General features: G+C 38.5%; 1 protein-coding gene across 1 annotated transcript in view; it reads left to right on the top strand.

Moving 5' to 3' along the window:
- CEP162 (centrosomal protein 162) overlaps window positions 1-21,778 on the top strand; it is a 108,273-nt gene that overhangs the window by 75,409 nt on the left and 11,086 nt on the right. Inside the window, exons 22-25 of the mRNA XM_003258295.3 lie at window positions 608-820; window positions 2,927-3,561; window positions 6,411-6,552; window positions 7,889-7,987. Coding sequence (XP_003258343.2) covers window positions 608-820; window positions 2,927-3,561; window positions 6,411-6,552; window positions 7,889-7,987 — 1,089 coding nt within the window. The remainder of the gene's footprint in view (window positions 1-607; window positions 821-2,926; window positions 3,562-6,410; window positions 6,553-7,888; window positions 7,988-21,778) is intronic.

Here is a 21,778-nt window from a genome sequence, read left to right on the forward strand (position 1 = left end):
AGCTTGATCTCAGACTGCTGTGCTAGCAATCAGTGAGACTCCGTGGGCATAGGACCCTCCGAGCCAGGTGCGGGACACAATCTCCTAGTGTGCCATTTTCCAGGCCCGTTGGGAAAGCGCAGTATTAGGGTGGGACTGACCCGATTTTCCAGGTGCCGTCTGTTACCCCTTTCTTTGACTAGGAAAGGGAACTCCCTGACCCCTTGCGCTTCCCGAGTGAGGCAGTGCCTCGCCCTGCTTCGGCTCGTGCACAGTGCGCTTCACCGACTGTCCTGCACCCACTGTTTGGCACTCCCTAGTGAGATGAACCCAGTACCTCAAGCAGAAATGCAGAAATCACCTGTCGTCTGTGTCGCTCAGGCTGGGAGCTGGAGACCGGAGCTGTTCCTATGTCACGGTTTTCTTTATCAGTGTTTTGTAGTTCTCCTGGCAAACATCCTTCACCTTCTTGGTTAAATGTATTCCTAGGTAGTCCTTGATTTGGTCCTCAGCGAGATCGTTATTGGTATATAGAAATGGTACTGATTTCTGTAGATTGTATGCTGAAAGTTTACTGAATTCATTTATTAAATCTAAGAGTTTTTTGGTGGAAAATATGTTTTAATAGGTTAAGGAAATGGAAGGGATTCTGAAGAGAAGATATCCCAATTCTTTACCTGCTTTAATATTGGCTGCAGCAGCAGCTGGTGATACAGTGGATAAAAATACCGTGGAATTTATGGAGAAAAGGATAAAAAAGCTAGAAGCTGATCTGGAGGGCAAAGATGAAGACGCAAAGAAAAGCCTTCGTGCCATGGAACAACAGTTTCAGAAAATGAAGGTAAGTGCTAAGTAGCCTCAGAGATAAAGGTCAGAGATGGACAATGGGGGCAAGCACTTCTTAGGATCTCACGTTAACAAATAGCTATAAACATTCTTTCCCATGAAACCTTTACCACTGGTATCAATAGGTGCAAAAGAAACCAAGTCCATCCTATTTTGGTGTCCTCTTTCAGCAACTTTTCTATATCTGACAGTAATCAAGCACAGGATAATCTTTACATCACCTCTCTCAATATGAGAATTAGTGGAAATTAAGTCATGAAAAAGCAGAATAAGACACACTTGATATGTATTCAGTACAAAAGGAAAAAAGAAATTACCATGTTTGGAAATATTTTCACTGAAATTTATCTAGAGAAGGGTAGGAGAGTAAGACAGAAGTATACATTTTAGGAACAGCGGATAGGGGAGCATCTTCCAGAAATGTCTTACTTTCTGAGTTTTCCATTATTTTGTGAAACAGGAATGAATCAGAAAATACAAGTGCTAGAACAGACCAAGTATGAAACAGGACATATTTCATTTACTTTAAAAAAATTTGTAGACAAATAACAGTTATAGATTATTTTTAAAAATTTGTTGAGCACATGTCTGTCAGGAATTCATGCTAGATGCTTTCATAAATATCTCTGTTCATCTTGGATAATCCTTCCAAACACCTGTGAGGAGTAGATATTGTTAACACTATTTTGCAGATGAGGGAGCTGAGATGTTCTAGGAAGCTCATCTCATTCCCCACTTATTTATATCCCGAGAAAAGCAACAAATGAAAGAACATTAGATTCCAGAAACAGTAGAAGATTGATAACCTGGAAATACAGTGGCCTGTTAATTAAGGTCACATCAAGGAGCTTGGGTTTCTTCTATTCCACCCTCTTTTACAGATAGATAGATAGATAGATAGATAGATAGATAGATAGATAGATAGATAGATGATAGAGAGATAGAGAGAGAGAGAGAGAGAGAGAGATCCCTGATAACATGCCTGGAGTCTAGCAAATAATTAATGATTATAATTATTATTAGTGTTCCACCAACCAAATAAGACTGTCAGGTGTAAACTCCAACCCCCTACTCCACTTTTATGTATCTAAATCTAAACACCCTAACTTGTTTCTTTTTGCAACCCCCTGCCCCATCCCACACCTGCCTTTGCTTACTACTTGCCTCTTCCCCCTTTCATTTCTGATTCCCTGTATATACCAAACATTCGACCAGCTTTTGCATATGCTCTTCCTACTTCCAAAACATCCCTGACTCCACCTAACCCCTAATTAACACTCATCTCTCAAGACCGAATGTAAATGTGCTGTCTCTGTACAGTCTTCACACCTTCTGTCAAGCCTCCAGACACTTAGGGCAGCCTCGCCTCCTCTGCACTCACTGCACTATGTTCACGGGCCCATTATTGCACTTGTGGGACATTGTAGCTGCTGCCATGTTGCTCTCCTCACCAAGCTGTGAGCTATTTGAAAATAAGAACTGAGTATTTTTGTTGCTAGAACCTGCATATTGCCTGGCGTAAGGTCATAGCTCGGTAAATATCCATTGAATGAATGAGCAAACACTGCTGGTGCCTCCCTCCATAGAAGAAATTATTTATTTCATTTGCTGAATACTAAACAAAATATTAAAGCTCCAGTATACAAATTCCAGGCCATTTTACTCTCTATGAAATTAATAAATTGATGTTAGAAGGTTGAAAATGTGCTGTTTCCCGAAGTCTTCAGTGCCCCCAGTTGCTTTACTGTTTATCCTCAAAGAGTGTGTTGATAGTTTGCACGGAGAAGACTGCATAATAATAGGTTTTATTGTGAGGTTTAAAATAAATTTTGGAGTGTGTAAGAACATATGTAAGTTAATATTTATGAAGCAACATGTCAATTATTAAATTACATAACATACATCAAGAATATATAATGTTATGCCCTGAAAGAATAGGACTTCAATACATTTGACTCACTGAAGAAACAAAATTGTAGACATCAGAATGTGTAATGGGTACCTGAATAACGGATTAGGTAGGACCCTGTAGTTTGCAGGGCTTCAGAAACTAAGGAAACGTTTAACAGGTGTTTGGCATTACATGGATTCTTTCCTGCAGATTCAGTATGAACAAAGACTAGAGCAGCAGGAGCAGCTACTTGCCTGCAAATTGAATCAACATGACTCTCCCAGAATTAAAGCACTAGAGAAGGAACTTGATGACATCAAGGAAGCTCATCAGATCACTGTGAGAAACCTTGAAGCCGAAATAGACGTTCTTAAACATCAGAATGCTGAATTAGACGTCAAGAAAAATGATAAAGATGATAAAGATTTTCAGTCTATAGAATTCCAGGTGGAACAGGCTCATGCTAAAGCTAAATTAGTAAGACTCAATGAAGAACTGGCTGCAAAAAAGAGAGAAATACAAGACCTCTCAAAAACTGTGGAGAGGCTTCAGAAAGACAGAAGAATGATGCTATCAAATCAGAACTCTAAGGGCAGGGAGGAAATGTGTGCCAAAAGGGCAAAGAAAGATGTTTTGCACTCAAGTAAAGGAAATGCTGACTCCTTCCCTGGAAGCCTGGACAGCAAGCTTTACCAACCACATACTTTCGCTGATTCCCATGTTTCAGAAGTTTTACAAGAAAACTACAGATTAAAAAATGAGCTAGAGGGATTAATTTCAGAGAAGAATGAACTGAAGATGAAATCTGAAGCAGCGATGAATCAATTTGAAAACTCCATGAGAAGGTAAAATGTTAAATTATTTATAAATATTTGTAAAAATAAAAAGATAAAAATTGAAAAATTATATGATCTATTTCCTCCAGATAATTAGTTTGACCCTGAACTGAATTCGTAAGTGAATATTAATATATTATATTATATTGCTGAGCATGTATCTGTTTCAGGATAGAGTCTTCTACCTGCTGGTGGCCCAAATTCTGATGTACCTGAACATTTGTGTCAACCCAAATTGTGTCCTTGGGCTCGCCAGTCTTGCCTTTTGGCATGTACCCAAATGGTATTAATAAGCTGACTCATTGGGCTCTTCTAGCAAAGGAATGTCATAGTTTATTATTGCTATAGACAGATTGCTTTCAGAAAACAGTTATTGTTAAAGCTAGTTGGCAGTCTAAAAGGAAAAGGTCCTCTTTTCAAAAATAAGCCTTCAGATTGACCTTGTGATCACATCCCTTCATGCCTTAAGGAACTTTATACTCATCCATTTCCTTCTCACTATCTCTGTTTGCTATCCACTGTCTCTTTCCTCTGAGTCTTTTGACATCCTCAGATCTTTTTTTCACCTGATCAGGTTCCAGTCCTGTCTTTCAGCACCCGTTTTTCACAAGTAGTCTTTTCTTTTATTTCTATCTCACTTCCTCTTAAATATGGCTCTCATCATCACTCCTTTTAAACCTGGTCTCAATAATGACCTTTCCCAGTCCAGTGGCATTTTCTCTTCCTCATTTTCTTCAACAATGTTGACCACACTACTTCTCCTGAAATGGCTTCTTCCCTTAACCTCCGTGGCTTGGCAGCTCTGACCAAAACTCCTTTTCTGTTTCTTTTACTGAATTCTGACCCTTCTTCCTTCTCCATCCCCAAAATCTGGCTTTCTACCAGCATTCAGCTCTTGGTTTTCTGGTTATTCTCTGTTCTTTCTCTGTTGCTAAACTTACCCATTCTTACGGTTTCTATGAACCATGACTTCTAGATTTACTTTTAAAGTCTTGTTCTCTTTGCTGAGTTCAAATGTGAAACCTAGAACTATTTATTGGATTGCTTCTCTTGGAATCACCAGTACCTCAAGTTTCCTTTTTTTAACCTGTAAATTAATTCTCCTTCCCAAGCTCCCTTTCCCTGTCTATATTTATTTTAATTACCAGCCCAGCTTTATCTCTGTTATTCCTTGGTATAAATGTTTCCCATTTTCCGGTCTTCCTTACTTTAATAAACCAGTGCTGCCATTATACAATTTTCCCACTCCAATCTTCCTTTTTTTTAACCTTCCCCAGTCATCTTGCTTAAAAATCATTAATACTCTTTAAATACTCATATACCTGGGTCACTCTGCTCTCCGGTGACTCCCAACTTCCTTAAATATCAAGACTAAATTTCTCTGCCTAGCATCTCAAGTCTCATCACTATTCTAATACTACTCTACTTACCTAATCTGTCACATTTCCTCATGCCTTTTGCTTATTCTTGTTATAAGTACTACCTTCACAAAACATTTCGTGGAACTTCCCAGGAAATTGCCTTCTCCTACCCCCAACTCCTACATAACTTACTAATATGTACCAAGAAAGGATTAATCATACACAGCCTTGTAGTTCCTTGAGAACCGGTGTAAGATTATGCTTCTTTTGCATCCCCACAGCAATATGCTGTAGGAGCAGAATGAGCATGGGAAACACCCAACAAATGCTTATTGACTGGCAGCCATGGCAGTGAGTGAGTCATGTTGTTACCATATGGCAGTCATACTGCTACCAAATGGAAACCTTGTTTCTTAAGTCCTGAATATTATGACAGTAGCATGAAGCTATTTAAGAAGAATCACATTTTATCCAGGAAAGAATTTAAAATTCAGGTTTTCCTATTGACTTTCCTGTACATCATTTAAAATTTGTTAATATTGTCAATCTGTTTCTTAGATAAGTCTGGGCCTGAGAAGTGAAGAGTAAACTTTTCTAGTCCCATATTTAGACTTTTTACTGTCATTCAGTTATATGTGCTTTAATTAGGTTTTTATGCTTTTTCTAGGACCCTAATCACACTATATCCATGGAGAAATATTCATATGGTGAAATAAGCAATGGATAAATTTGTCTATAGTTGGGAAGCACCATATTAATATGTAGCAACAGCAGTTTACTAAAATACATGCTTTAAGTTAAATGCTGTTATTTTCAAAGTCTTTCCAATAAGAGAGAAAATGTTTATCTGTAGGAAATATACCAAATCTTTATTTATAATTTTAACCATTTAGTGAACTGCCTCTGAATAAATTTTATCACAGAGACAAATGAATAGTCTTTCACTCTTATAGTCCAAATTAATTAATTGCATATTACAAGCATAATATGTCCTGAGAATTACCGTAAAGATTGTCTCATTCTCACAACATGCAACTAGCCCTGGAGTCTCATGCATGGGTTGAAAATTGGTTAATGCTGCCTGCAAGGCATTGAAGATTCTAAAGGGAACAGCTGTGATTTTCCAAAGAAGCATCTGGGCAGGAAATCTGAGTTTATCTTAAAAGATCAAATGTCATGTGCTTTGCTTTAAATTCAGACAGTTATTTTGGAACCCTAGATTCCCTCAGAAATTGTAGCCTCACGTTGGGGATAAAGTAGAGATATATCACTATTTCCTCAAGTTTGCCCTTATAAAATTCAGTAAATAGTAGCTCATGGATTGGTCATAGAACTCATAGGCAGTAATGTATAAAGCACCTAACACAGTGCAGTTAATATTGGTGCCCATTTTCCCTTTGCTTAATTCCCAGGTTTCTTCTACTGTTTTTGTGCTAACTCCGAATTAGAGGTTGAAGAGCCACTTTTATGTATGGTTTTCTTTCATTTGCTCTGCAGGGTCAAGGAAGATACTGCAGCACACATTGCATCCCTCAAAGCATCTCATCAGAGAGAAATAGAGAAACTCCTTTGCCAAAATGCAGTAGAAAATTCTTCTTCCAAAGTAGCTGAACTAAATCGTAAAATAGCAACTCAAGAGGTAGATGACAAATCTGTTTTATCTTTTGACTTGAATAAACTTGTTTTGACTTTAATGAGATTAAAGTTAACATTGTTTTATTTGGAAATGTTTTAACTTTTTCAGCTTGGTGATAGAAATGGGAAACTATTATTGGCTTGATTTCTTTTTTAAAGAAGATAATACTATATATTTAATTTTTTTAAAGAAGATAATACTATATATTTAATTTTTCTACTTTAAAACTACACCATATAAATTTTTGCCAATTTCTCTTAGTTTCTTGATGGAAGTATCTGTTCATATATTTCAGTTTACCTAAAAATATGAGACTGACGTTTATTTCACAGCTATTATGAGGCTTATGTTATATTTAAGCCATAGTTCTTAAATAAAAACTATCATACTTAACCAGAGCATAAAGATAATATTGTCTACCTTTTTCCAAATGTGTAGACTTTATAGAGCTTTATTTTAAAAGGACTTTTTCTAGTCATGAAAATGTTCATATTTATTTTCCCCTTTTATTGATATATAATGATTTAGATATTTATGGGATACATGTGAGTGTTTGCTACATGCAAAGAATGTGTAATAATCAAGTCAGGGTAATTGGGATTTCTGTCACCTTGAGTGTTCATCATTTTTATGTCTTGGTATCACTTCAAACTCTCTCTTCTAGTTACCTTGAAATATACATAATATCGTTGCTAAGTACAGTCACCTTGGTCTGCTATTAAACATTAGAACTTATTTCATCTAACTGTTTGTACCCATAACCAACCTCTCTTCGTCCTTCCCAACCCCCCACTCCCATCTCTGGTATCTATTGTTCTGTTCTCTGTGTTCATCAGATCAAGTTTTTTAGCTCTCATATATGAGTGAGAACATGCAGTATTTTTCTGTGCCTAGCTTACTTCACTTAACATAATGACCTTCAGTTCCATCCATTTTACTGCGTATGACATTATTTCCTTCTTATTTAAGGCTGCATTGTATTCCATTGGGTATATATACCACATTTCTTTTCATCTGTTGATGGGAACTTAGATTGATTCCATGTCTTTGCTATTGTCAATAGTGCTGCAATAAACATGCAAGTGCCAGGTGTCCCTTTGATATACAAATTTCTTTTCCTTTGGATAGATACCTAGTAGTGGGATTGCTAGATAATACGGTAATTCTATTTTCAGTTTTTTGAGGAATCTCTATAATTTTTTTCCATAGTAGTTGTGCTAACTTACATTCCCACCAACAGTATATAAGAGTTCCCTTTTGTGAGTTGGCTCTCTTATATTTTTCAGGTAGTGTTCAAGGAGGGAGCTTTATTAACTCAGAACTTCTAACAATTTCCTAGGTACTTATAAGACATTTCCAAAGTCAAGTTAATGAGCTGCAGAGTAAACAAGAGTCTCTTGTAGTTTCTCAAGTTCGAGAAGAAATTCTACAGAAAGAGGTAAGAAATAGCCAAAATATTGAGCTAAAATAAGTTTTTCTTAGGCATTTCAATCATATTCATATTTATAAATTTTTTACCTAAATGTACAAATAGACATAACCTGAAAGTATCACATGTCAAGAAAATATTAGCAGCATGCTTATGTAAAATCTGCTTTCCCCAGGTGAAGTTCGGATATTAAGTCATAAAGTTGTCTGTGTTTTATTTGCTGTTGAGATTTTGTAGGTAGTGGGGAAAATGGGATGGGAGATGTTTGGGTTTTCTGTTTGTTTTCTTCAGGAGCCAAAATTGAATAGTGAAGGCCATTTCTGTGTTAAGTACTGTCAGGGAGGAAAAATAATTTTTTCCTCAACCCTCATGAGTTTTTAGTTGAGACAGACCCCATAACAAAAGACAGATTAATAAGAGAAAAACAAGTTTATTAATATGTGCAGCACACAATGCGGGAGAAACCACAACACAAAGTAACTCAAAATGGTGGCTTAGAACTCTCCAAGTTGGTATCTTTGAAGAGATTTGGATTAGAGATTGTGAGATCAGAGATTGGCAAAGGAAGAGAAAAACATAGATTGGAACAAGTGCAGCTGAACAAATTTAAGTACATTGCCCCATATCAAATCATTGTCTTAGTGCTGAGAATAGGTCAATTCAATTAAGCAGTTGTGTCTCATTTCAGGAGATATTGCAGGTGAGCTCTCATCAAAGTTAGGCCTCTATATGGTGATTTAATAAGAGGCATTTCTATGGAAACAAAAGAAAAAAATTAGTGGTAGGAGTAGTCTATATACTAATTTCTGAATCTAAGAGCAGCTAGTCAAGAGTTCTAGATGTTGGGCTCAAAGCATTTTTTACAGTTTGAGTATCTCTAGTCATAAGACACGCAGCAATAAGCATGAAAATTGTCCATATATTAGCTGTTGTGGTGATTCTCTGCAGTTTATATCAAGTCATTCAGCTTCAGCTTATTAAGATTTCAGGAAAAGGGCAGTTAAATGTTTTAGTGATTCCAAGCCAGGAGGGTAGGAGAAAAATTTGAAATACTACTTTGGAGAATTATAGACAGAGATCTAGACCAGATTACATGTAAATAACAAAACCCCAGAGATAAAGAACAAGGCTAGAATCTGATATCTACAAGGGTGTGTTACAGTTTTCTAATGAAGCACAGTATTTTTCTCTCTGCAGTCGCCCTCATTTCTATCAGAGATAATCACAATGAAACCAATTTGTTGGCAAAAATAAGTCCAGTCTCATTAAACTTGGCTTAGTTATTTGCATAAAAAGTGCAGCAAGAATAGTGACTAAACATATAGGCTCTTTGTAAGTCTGTTTTGCTGGAACTTTTAATAAGGATTCTCAGACTGGCCCTTTATTGGCCTCTCCAGGCTAGAAACGCATGCCAAAGGCTTGCCTTCAGATTTTGCCTCCAATACCAATAGATCCAGGTAAATTCCTTTCTTTTCTAGATCCCCCAAATATTGTGAGGCTCCTGGGCTTGCCAGGAAGTGACATTTCTTACTCATCTGTAAGGAAACCTTGTATGTAAGGTACCAAGCCAGTTTTTTCCAAGGGACTTTATTGGCTACAGAAAGTCAATGTATTTTTTTAAGTTGTCTGATTATATCTGATTCCATGCACATTCTGAAATATGACATTCCAGTCAAAGCCTTGGTAGTATAACTGATGTTTCCAGTTGTGTTACAAAGAGAACAGATTCTTACTGAACTTATGCAAATATTTATATCGCTGTGAAAATAAGAATACTCAACTAATGGTTTCTGGAGAGATGATAGAGGAAAAAAAGACAAATATTTCAGTTCTGTTTACAAAAGTATAATTTACCAAATTGCTCTAAGCTATGGATAGCTTAAGAGAAAAAGTTCTCTTACAGAATATTAAAGAATCAGCAGTGTTTTAAACAGACAGTCCCTAAAAAGAATTCTTCATCAGTTTACTTAGTCCCATGTAATTAATTCTTGTTCTGCTTGATGTTGGGTTAGCACTTCTATGAACCGATCAGTCTTTTCATTAGAATTCTGAAAAATTCTTACCCGGCCAAATGGTATGATCTTGAAGTTATCAGAAGCCTGTACTTCTCAGAGTCGTTTCCATGAATCTTTCTGAAGATAAAACACTTTGTATTTATAATTGCTTACAAAAGCTCTTAGGAAAGTAACAGAGTAAAACAATTAACCATCTCCGGATGACAAGACTTTAAACTAGCCATGGTTAAACATCTGATGAGAGTTCATTATAATGCACTTGATATGGAAATTTGGTTATTTTTGTGACAATACAACATTAAGATATTAACTAGCATTATTACTGATAACATCATACCAAGACATACCAGATTTTTAGGAATTGTATACAACTTCTGGAACATTTGTTAAAAACATATCCACACAAAAGTAACTCAAAGAAGATTAAACATTGTCTTTATTTGACAATGATTCCTGTACAATTTATCATGTCAAATAAGCCTGATTACTTTGACATCTCTATCTGTAAAGAGAGAAAGAACATTCTTTTGAGATTTTCCAGGGCCCTCTGGAACATCCCAAAGCTAGTTTGAGGTCAAAATAATTTATAATTTGATTTGGAGAAGTTGTCAAAAATGTCAAAAAGTTTAAAACATTTGATCAAATAGGATCACAGGTCATTATGAAACAATACTTAGTTATCCAAAGTGATTATTAAAAGATTCGAAAGGCAAATACAGAAAGTCATATAGTGAGAAGACTCAGTTTTCCTAAGTAATCAAAGAACTGATAGAGACCGTAGGAAACACAGGAAGTTATTTTACTAAAACACAAAATCTTTGCTTTCTACATAAATTAACTTAAAGGTAAAGAAAATCTTTTATAATCTCTTATCAAGAGCAGACCAATGCTCCAAGAAAGCTTTGTTGTTTTAAGAGAGAAAACCAGTTTCTAGTTTTGTCCACTGTACTTTTGACATTAAGGCTTATTTTTAAAACTCTTATAATAAACATATTCTGTTTTAGACAGCTTGAACACACAAGATAGTCATGCATTCTCACTTTCTCTCTCCTTCTCCAAGCTTTCTATGTTCGTTCATTTTTTTGTTCTTCCTTCTCCTTTCTCATTCTAAAACAGTCTGTCATTCTACTTTAGTACAGATTTAATTATTATTTTTCCTTTAACAAAAACACATCTTCATTCCTCATAACTTTGCCTACCAAAACTACATCTTATTTTCCTTGCATATTTTGCATACAAAGTTGTTTCTCTTATCTTTAGTAGTTTTAAATATATGTATATTAGAACTTTTAATCCTTAGTAACATTAAGTTCTTATGAAAACTACAAAGCAGCCATGACCTGTCATATACCAACGTTTTGTAGATTAACATCATTTCATGACTTCTAGAAGCATATTTTTATAGTTTTTTAATGTGACAATAAGAACAGGTGATTTGCTTCTCTGTAAAAATTAAGAAGCCGAGGTAGATACGGTTGTGTTCAGCAACATGAGTCTATGAAACAGAAGTTAATGTTTCAGCATATTTGGGAATGATCTAGATATTCAATGAATATTTATTATTTCACTTAGCAAAACCCCAAGGATGTAAGTTATGCCAAAGAGATTTGGGTAACTAATTTTTTTGAAGACTTTATAAATTTTATCCCACTAATATTTACTTAATGTACTTGTTATTAACAATTATGCTTGGATTGCTTATGAAAATTCATGAGCCATTAAACAGCTAGTCATCATCTGACTTTCCTGTTAATTATTTTTACAACACATACATGCTAGGCAAGCAGCACAAGAACTCAAAAGTTAAATACATGTTTTTCTTTTCCTGCTGTGCTTAATATACATGGAATAATGGATACTGTACTTCAACTTGCACATTTGATTTGGGGATGAACTCCTAGGTCTTTAATTTTAAGTATCTAGCAGAGATACTTATTTGATTAGTAAACCCAGGTAGCATAAGGGTTGTATGTCTGCATTATACTTACTGTTGACAACTCTGAAGGCGTGCCTATTTTTATTAAATCAGTAATGTTAAACTAATCATATACCAGATTTACATGAGACACATGAACTTGAAAAGCATTTGGGTTAGTTTCTATACTTCTGAGAGTTTTTGGAATTCTTAATTTATGTAAGTGCTTCTTTTTCTTTAAGCCAATTAAATAGTGCTCTTTTATGAATTACTTTTGACAATACCATCCAAAGGTAGAAAAAAAATGTATACATATATACACACACACATACACATAGACGTACATAAAAATAGACAGATGCAGAGATCATATAGCTTTCATTTTAAAGTTTTAGCCATGAGACAGGCACAATAATATAAAACTCCCTAATTGATGAAAGAATAGTTCAATGCAAATTGTATATTTGGCAGATGGAATAAATTAAGGTTACCTGTTTAGATGGCCAAACTTTTTACTGGTATTTCTGAGGAAGACTTAAAATTTTTCATTTGCCCTTTGTAGGTAATCTCATGGAGGGTATGGACGAAATTTGGGGTAAAGGAGTTTTTATAGCAGTGTGTTTAAAAAAACAAAAACAAACTCTTCTCCCTCTGGGCCGCCTTTTTTTCTTTAATCTCAAATGTATGTGGGGGTTGTTTTAGTTAACTCCTTGAATGTTTAAATTTCAAAGACATGGTGAGATTCACATCTCTGAGGGACTGAGAAAGGACGGAAGTTTTCTCCAAGAAGGAGTTTTAGGGCATATTTGCCTATTATGAAAGATCCAGGGTATTTTTTTTTTAAGTTTTTCTTTTCCTTGAGCACAGGACAGTCTTAAGGAATGTTTTTGTACTGGGGACCCCAAAATATAAGAAGACCTGGAGCTGATGGAGTTGATGATAGGGCTCTGTAAAGTAGGTGGAGTGTAGGTACAGCAAAGCCAGCCTGGCTGCCAGTTCCCTGAGACAGTGTTCTGTTGATTTCCTGGTTGGCAGTATTTACACAAGTAACCTATACACCCCGGCCCTGGATATCGGGCTGGAGTACTTTCTGTAAATCTTTCAGAGGAAGGCAAGTTAGTAGGCAGCTGGGCATTTAAAAGATTTCCTGGGGAAGTTGGAGTTTTAGGATTAAAGGAATTTGTTCAGAGGATGAGACTGGATTTTGAGGAAAGAAGTTTAAGTCAAGCACCCAGAGGTCGGAAGATCTTCTGGTAGATCAGTGCCAGGCAGTTGGGAGTAAAGGAGACTATAGGTAGGTGAGGAGGAATTTATAGCAAGTGTGGATGTTAACGTTGGTCTTAAGTCTAGTCTGACTTTTGTTTATTTTTTTCTTTTTTAGACTAGACTTGACACTCTTTTATGCCCTCTTTTAAATTTTATTTTACCATAAGTACCAGTAAGACATTTGTTTTGAATGAATGCTCCCTTTAAAATTGAAAAAAAAAATCATTTTTTGATATAAAAGCTCAAATCTTGAAAGGTATACCCATTTTAATGTGATTCTAGACCAGGGGTCCCCAACCCTGGGCCACAAACCAGTACCAGTCCATGGTCTGTTAGGAACCGGGCCTCTCAGCAGATGAGCAGGGGGCAAGTGAGCATTACTGCCTGAGCTCTGCCTCCTGTCAGATCAGTGCAGGCATTAGATTCTCATAGGGGCGTGAACCTGATTGTGAACTGCACATGCAAGTGATCTAGGTTGTGGGCTCATATAAGAGAATCTAATGATAAATGTGATGAGCTTGAATCATCCCAAAACCATCCTCCCTCTTTCTGTGGAGGAATTGTCTTCCACAAAACCATTCCCTGGTACCAAAAAGGCTGGGAACTGCTGCTCTAAACCACTAAGCTTTTTTTATGGTTTAAAACAAGTCTTCCAGGCAAGGTGACTCACGCCTGTAAATTCTAGCATTTTGGGAGGCTGAAGTGAGAGGATCTCCCAAGGCCAGGAGTTTGAAACCAGCCTGGGCAACATGGCGAGACATCATCTCTACAAAAAATACAAAAGTTAGCTTGTGCAGTAACATGTGCCTGTAGTCCCAGCTACTCAAGAGGTAGAGGTGAGAGGATTGGTTAAGCCCAGGAGTTCAAGGCTTCAGTGAGCTGATTGTGCCACTGTACCCCAGCCTGGGTGACAGAGCAAGACCCTGTCTCTACGAAAAACAAACAAAAAAACAACCAAGTAGCCTTTTGTAGCTTAACCATGGTTGCCGGAGACTTCCTCAAAAAGTCTGCAAAAGATCCAATCTCCCTCGATATCCAAAGTTTCTCCCAAAGATAGCCTAAGAAAACAAAGACCTTCATTGCTCTGCAGACAGAATAGTTGTGTGAAAATGGTGTTTCAAGCCTCCCACAGAGACACCTCCAGTCACAGACCTGCTAATCTGTGACACCACACAGGCACTACTGGGATGGGACTCTCCCAGTATCAACCAAAAAACAAAGTTTGAAACACCAAAGGCTCCTTATGGACTGGCATCTCTTATTAAGACAAACTCCCCTGAGCTGCATCAGACAAAGAGAACACCGCTTGTCACTTGTGTCTTGGGTTCCCACCCTGTTCACCTGGCTGCCTGACACAAGCCAACGCTTGTGCCCCCCCACCTGGCAGAGACCAGAGACCAATGTTCTCAGTGGTCATAAAAGCCAAACTCTCAGGACATAAAACAAGATAAAAGGTGAACCTCATCCTTTCTTTTTCTTACTGGGGACCCACAGCAAGGTTTGTCTAAACAGACACCAGTCTGGTGAGAACCGTGAACTCACCAGCCTGAGAGGGTGGCTGGAACAACAGGCTTATATGACCGATGTCTGTGTTCTATCCTGTGATTCTCCTCCTTACAATAAATGATGCAAAAGACAATGGAAAACAATGACCTTTTCAAGGAGGCTAGAAATTATAACCAATAGGTAACCAAAACCAAACCCACAAGAGTCGCAAATTCAAAGAATTTTACAAATTTTTTTCTCCTACCAATCTGAATGTGGAAAAGAAGGACCAGGAAAAATTTCACCTTCCTTTCTTGACTGGCTGCTATAGACAGGTATCTGGGAGAGCCGAGTTTGGTAAGAATTCTTACCTTTTACCAGCTTCTGCCAGTTTTGCTAGGATTTCATCTGCAGGTTCCAGAGTGGATGGGGTATCCCAGAAAGTTCCATCTGCATTGCCAAAAACTGTCAGGAAGCAAAAATTTTTTTTCTCAACCCATGAGAGTTCTTGTTGGGACAGGCCACTGTAACAAAAGACAGATTAACAAGAGAAAAACAAATTTATTAATGTGTGCAGCACACATCAGAGGAGAAACCTCAACGAAAAGTAACTCAAAACAGTGGCTTAGAACTCTGGCTTACAAACCATCTTCAACAAAGAACAATCAATTTGTAGGTAAAGAAAGGACAGAGGAAAGCCGTTTTAGGCTACAAAGGTGGGAAACTGGGAATGTAAATATATGGTAGGAAACTCATGGAGTACTGCAGATTCCTCCGGTGCCATCTCTGGGCTGATAAGCATCTAGAGCCCTCTTCACTAAAGGAAAATTTATTTCCTACTTTTAGGCAGAAAAAGAGGAGGATAGAGAGCTTTCTTCCATTGGATTCTAAGATCCATTTGATTCTAAAAAGTGTGAAAAGCTAGGAAAGCTGCACATCCTATTCTTTGATGCATATATACCATTTATTGTTACTGAAGGATTTAAGTCCCACAGGCAAAATAGAGCCAGTTGTATTATGAAAAGATTAATGTAAAAACACTCTACAATTATGCAAGTGTCAGTTTTTAAAATCTTATTCTAGTAGTTGAAAGGCTGGTTCAGCATTGCACATTCTTTTCAGTGTTTAAGATGTACATAAAACTTTGTTAACATAAGCACTGAGTTTACAGAACCTCAGAACTGAAGTAAAGTTTTTAGGAAAAGCGATAAAAGAAAGTATATGTACCTGTTTGCAAGATAAAGAATGAAGTCAGTTTTAGTTAATTTAATTGTTGTTAATTGAGCAATACAATGGTAAGACAGTTCTTACTTTAAGAATATCTAAAATACTTGAAAGTAGAAAAGACACAGCACATGATTTTTAAGCCTAACTACTAGAAAGCTAAGCACTCAGTGTCCTGAGTAAAGGTAATGACACCCTGCCTTTTAATTGGAATACCTACCTTTTAATATGGAGTTTATTTATAACAGCTATATTCTGTGTAATATTCTATATAATAGCTGTTTTGACAAGACTAGTTTGAGGACCCTCCTGACGTCCTGTGTATTATGAGGCATTTCCTCTCAGGCTGGTGGAAATATGAACTATTCCCACCTCCGTGTGAGCTCCAGGAAATGCTCAGGCTATTTCCACTGGCTTCAAAACTGCCTCCAGGCAATAAACTGAACAACTCTAGAGCTCACCTTATTTCCCTTCTCCCAGAAATCACAGTCTGTAGTGCTGTTATCCAGTGTCTGAAAACAGTTGTTTCAACTATTTTGTGCTGTTTTATAGTTGTTTAACAGAGGAGTCTCCCCTTGACTCCACATGACCACAAGTGAAAGTACACTATACATCGCCACAGATGAAAGCACACTATACATTTTAAACCATTGGTGAACTTTTGATTGCTTATGTGTTTTTAACATTTTATAGGCCATGAGATAACTGAACAATGATTTATAAGTTTTCAGCATAAAGCAAAGATGATTGCCACTTAGTATATTAGTTATAGAAATCTGAAAGGATGTTTCTAAACTCTTCATTATGTTTCATGCCTTTGTAACCTAAAGTATTTTCAAGCACATCTTTTGAAATTATGTCTGCTGCAACAGGGTGAAAATCTTACTAAGCATCTAGCACCTCTTCCGTTGATGCTAACTCAGGCATGTATTTTTCAAATCCTTGGTTTTTTTTTCAGACTCTAATCTTTTGTGTTTTAATATTCATCATAGATTTTTCAGTCTATTATTCCACTTCTAATTGACTGCAAAAATCTTCAGTTCATTTATTTCTTCACACCCTGCAGTTGCAGAGAAAAGACATGAATCTTTACTAATGATCCCTATGGATAACTAAGGATTGATGCTATTATTGCTTATTTTCATATTTTTCCTATTATTAGGATATGCATTTTACTGATTATAGATTTTGTCATTTGTGGGATTTTGTTTTTTAATCTGCATATTTTATAAAAGATATAGAGAATATTTAAGACTTACTTCTAATAAGACCTCAGGGACTATTGTGGCCCACTCATAAGAATTATCAAAATTCTTACTGTAATTTGTTCCAAATATTCTACAGCTAGCTGCTGTTGTTTTGTGAATGGATAGTGGAAAGATCATAAGGTTTATAAGATCTGGGTTTAAATTCTTGACTCGCCGTTGTAAGGCTCGCTAGCATGTTCAAGTAAACATTTAGCATCACACAACAACCATAAGGCCACACTTGGCATGCTGAATACAGGCCAGGAAACAGCAAGGCAGCATGACGCATTTCTCTTCAGTGCAAGTCATTCTCACAGCAGGTCATATAGTTGTCCAGGAGCTGTCCGAGTGACAACACAGGTGCAAGGAAATAAGACTCATACCACCTGCCAGGTGTACGAGTCTTACTCCCTTGCTAGCTTAGATGCCCCATGCTCCACAAGAACCGATATCTCTTATACTAATCCTTGCGTGGTGGCTCCCACAAGAACATGCTCAGTTACAAGAGTCAGCATGCTCAGGAGAGCCCAAAACTGTCTTCCTATGAAGCATTTCAGTTCATACAAAGTCCCCCAAGCCTAGATGCCTGGTGTGCGGCCAATGGCCATTCTTTATCAAGGGGAGAACAGACACAGAAAAGTGACTGAACCCAAGGTCAGTTTCCCATGCAGAAGAAAAAAGTTATCTTTACGTAGCCACTTCTAGTGTGTTTAAACTCTCTCAGCCTCAGTTTTTACAGCTATCAAGTTAAATAAGACCTTCATAGCATTTTTTATTCATTGATTTAATGAATACTTAGTGAGCAGGTGTCAGTCCCTGTTACATGCTTCTTAAGATATAGCAATGAAACATCTGGAGTCCTTGCTGTCAAGGAACATTCTAACCAGTGGGACAGAAAAATAATCAAACAGATACATATAGTCTATAATGTCTCCCGCTAACTGCCTTTGCTTCAGAACTGTGTCACATGCTGCTGCGCTTTGAATGTCCCTGCCAAAACTTATGTTTAAATTTAGTTGATGTTAAAGCAGGAATGGGTTAGTTATCACAGGAGTGGGCTCAGGATAAAAGAATAAGTTCAGTGGTTCTCAGTCCCTCTCTGTCTCATCACCTGCCTGCCCTTCTTTCATGGGTTAACGCACCAAAAGGCCCTTCCCAGATGCCAGTGCCATGCATTTGGACTGTACAGATGCCGAACTGTGAGCCAAATAAGTGTCTGTGGTATTTGGTTATACCAGCAGAAAACAGACTAAGACATGTGCCCACCTCTAAACCAATCACTGCCAAGAAAAACTGGACAGCTGTAACTGATCAGTTGTTTTTGTCCAGTAGTTGTCCAGTAAACTGACAGTAAAACTGATCAGAATTTACCCCAGCATCACATGAACACCTGAACAATATCAAGGCCTTGTCAGCAAAGAAGGCAGGAATGACTGCTTAAGACACAGTGCCCAGCATCTCCTTCAGTGCTAGCCTAATTAGAATCTAAACCCTCTAGATTAAGTAAGTACTCACAATTCCTCTAGCAAAGTGACCAGGAAGACTTATGCCAATAGTTACAAAGCACGAAGGCACATGATATGATTGAAAAGTACACAGATACAGTGTACCAGGCTCATTTTTTTGTTTTTTTGAGACAGTCTTACTGTTGTCACCCAGGCTGGAGTGCAGTAGCACAATCTCGGCTCACAGCAACCTCTGCCTCCCTCATTCAAGTGATTCTTATGTCTCAGCCTCCCGAGTAGATGGGATTACAGGATTGTGCCACCACACCTGGCTAATTTTTGTGTGTTTAGTAGAGACGGAGTTTCACCAAGTCGGCCAGGCTGGTCTGGAACCCCTGACCTCAAGTGATCCACCCGTCTCAGCCTCCCAAAGTGCTGGGATTACAGGCGTGAGCCACCACGACCGGCCCAGGCTTGTTTAAAGTAATAAAAATAGGAATAATTTTGTGGTTCAGTTTAAATTGAGATGTGTAGTTTCTAAGATTATCTACTCACCAACAAGTAAGAGAACAAAGACAAATGTCTTCTCTGGGAAGCAGTCTCTGGGCTATGCACAGATTGTTTGAACTCTAGCACCTGAGCCACCCCCTGCCAACAGTCAATGATATCTGTCTTCTCCAGTAAGAAAGCATCCTCACTCACCTTTAAGTGACATCATCCAGGTGAATCACTCTTTTTTACTTAAGTAATAAAAAGATAACAGAGTTTTATTCATTAAAGAATATATGCTTATATGCTTTTTTTTGGTGCTATTTCTGTCGTTAGTTGAGCATGGATTCAATATGCAATGTATTTTTATACTATTAATACATAATAATTAGTATTAGCAATTAGAAGGTATAAAATCACTATAATCCCACTACCTATATTTTGCTCTATATCCTTCCAGAATTTTTTCTATTCATAAATAGAGAAATACCAATATTGTGGATATGGTTCTCATGTGTGTACACATACAAATACATGTTTGTTCACGTATGTATGTATGTATGCATGCATATGATTTTCAAAGCATTTTTAACCTAACAGTTTATGTGTGTGTGTATGTGTGTGTGTGTGTGTATAGATAGATAGATAGATAGATAGATAGATAGATAGATGTAAGATCTTTTCATGACAGTATATATCTTTATTGGCACTTCTGTTGTACCATTTCAAAATAGAGGCATTATAATATAATTATTTATCAAAAGTTTAATCTGTAGGGGGGAGGCTGACAAGATGGTCAAATAGGAACAGCTCCATTCTACAGCTCTCGGTGAGATCAACACAGAAGGAAGGTGATTTCTACATTTCCAACTGAGGTACCTGGCTCATCTCATTGGAACTGGTTAGACAGTGGGTGCAACCCACAGAGGGCGCGTCAAGGCAGGGTGGGGCGTTGCCTCATCCGGGAAGTGCAAGGGGTTGGGGAACTCCCTCCCCTAGCCAAGGGAAGCTGTGAGGGACTGTGCCATGAGGAACGGTGCACTCCAGCCCAGATACTACACTTCTCCCAAGGTCTTCACAACACACACACCAGAAGATTCACTTGGGTGCCTGCGCCACCAGGGCCCTGGGTTTCAAGCACAAAACTGGGCAGCCATTCAGGCAGACACTGAGCTAGCTGCAGGAGTTTTTTTTCATACCGCAGTGGCACCTGGAATGCTAGCAAGACACCCCTGGAAAGGGGGTTGAAGCCAGGGAGCCAAGTGGACTAGCTCAGCAGATCCCACCCCTACAGAGCCCAGCAAGCTGAGATCCACTGGATTGAAATTCTCACTGCCAGCATAGCTGTCTGAAGTGACCTGGGATGCTCAAGCTTGGTGGGGGGAATGGCGTCCACCATTACTGAGGCTTGAGTAAGCGGTTTTCCCCTCACAGTATAAACAAAGCCTACAGGAAGTTCGAACTGGGCGGAGCCCACTGCAGCTTGGCAAAGCCGCTGTAGCCGGAATGCCTCTCTAGATTCCTCCTCTCTGGGCAGGGCATCTCTTAAAGGCAGCAGCCCCAGCCAGGGTCTTATAGAAAAAACCTCCATCTGAAATGCAAGATGGCCAAATAGGAACAGCTCCAGTCTACAGCTCCCAGCGTGAGCGACGCAGAAGATGGCTGATTTCTGAACTTCCAACTGAGGTACCGGGTTCATCTCACTGGGGTTTGTTGGACAGTGGGTGCAGCCCAAGGAGTGTGAGCCGAAGCAGGGCAGGGCATCACCTCACCCAGGAAGCACAAGGGGTCTGGGAATTCCCTTTCCTAGCCAAGGGAAGCTGTGACAGATGGTACCTGGAAAATCGGGACACTCCCACCCTAATACTGTGCTTTTCCAATGGTCTTAGCAAACAGCACACCAGGACATTATATCCCGCGCCTAGCTCGGAGGGTCCCATGCCCACAGAGCCTTGCTCACTGCTAGCACAGCAGTCCGAGATCGAACTGCAAGGCGGCAGCGAGACTGGGGGAGGGGCATCCACCATTGCTGAGGCTTGAGTAGGTAAACAGAGTGGCCGGGAAGCTTAAACTGGGTGGAGCCCACCACAGCTCAAGGAGGCTGGCCTGCCTGCCTCTATAGACTCCACCTCTGAGGGCAGGACATAGCTGAACAAAAGGCAGCAGAAACTTCTGCAGACTTAAACGTTCCTATCTGACAGCTTTGAAGAGAGCAGTGGTTCTCCTAGCATGGAGTTTGAGATCTGAGAACGGACAGACTGCCTCCTCAAGTGGGTCCCTGACCCTCAAGTAGCCTAACTGGGAGACACTTCCCAATAGGGACCGACTGACACCTCATACAGCCGGGTGCCCCTCTGAGATGAAGCTCCCAGAGGAAGGATCAGGCAGCAACATTTGCTGTTCTGCAATATTTGCTGTTCTGCAGCCTCTGCTGGTGATACCCAGGCAAACAGGGTCTGGAGTGGACCTCAAGCAAACTCCCAACAAACCTGCAGCTGAGGGTCCTGACAGTTAGAAGGAAAACTAACAAACAAAGGACATACACACCAAAACCCCATCTCTAGGTCACCATCATCAAAGGCCAAAGGTGGATAAAACCACAAAGATGGGGAGAAAACAGAGCAGAAAAGCTAAAAATTCCAAAAATCAGAGTGCCTCTTCTCCTCCAAAGGAATGCAGCTCCTTGCCAGCAATGGAATAAAGCTGGACGGAGA

This window comes from Nomascus leucogenys, chromosome 18 (genome assembly GCF_006542625.1).
Source record: "Nomascus leucogenys isolate Asia chromosome 18, Asia_NLE_v1, whole genome shotgun sequence".
Lineage (NCBI taxonomy): Eukaryota > Metazoa > Chordata > Mammalia > Primates > Hylobatidae > Nomascus > Nomascus leucogenys.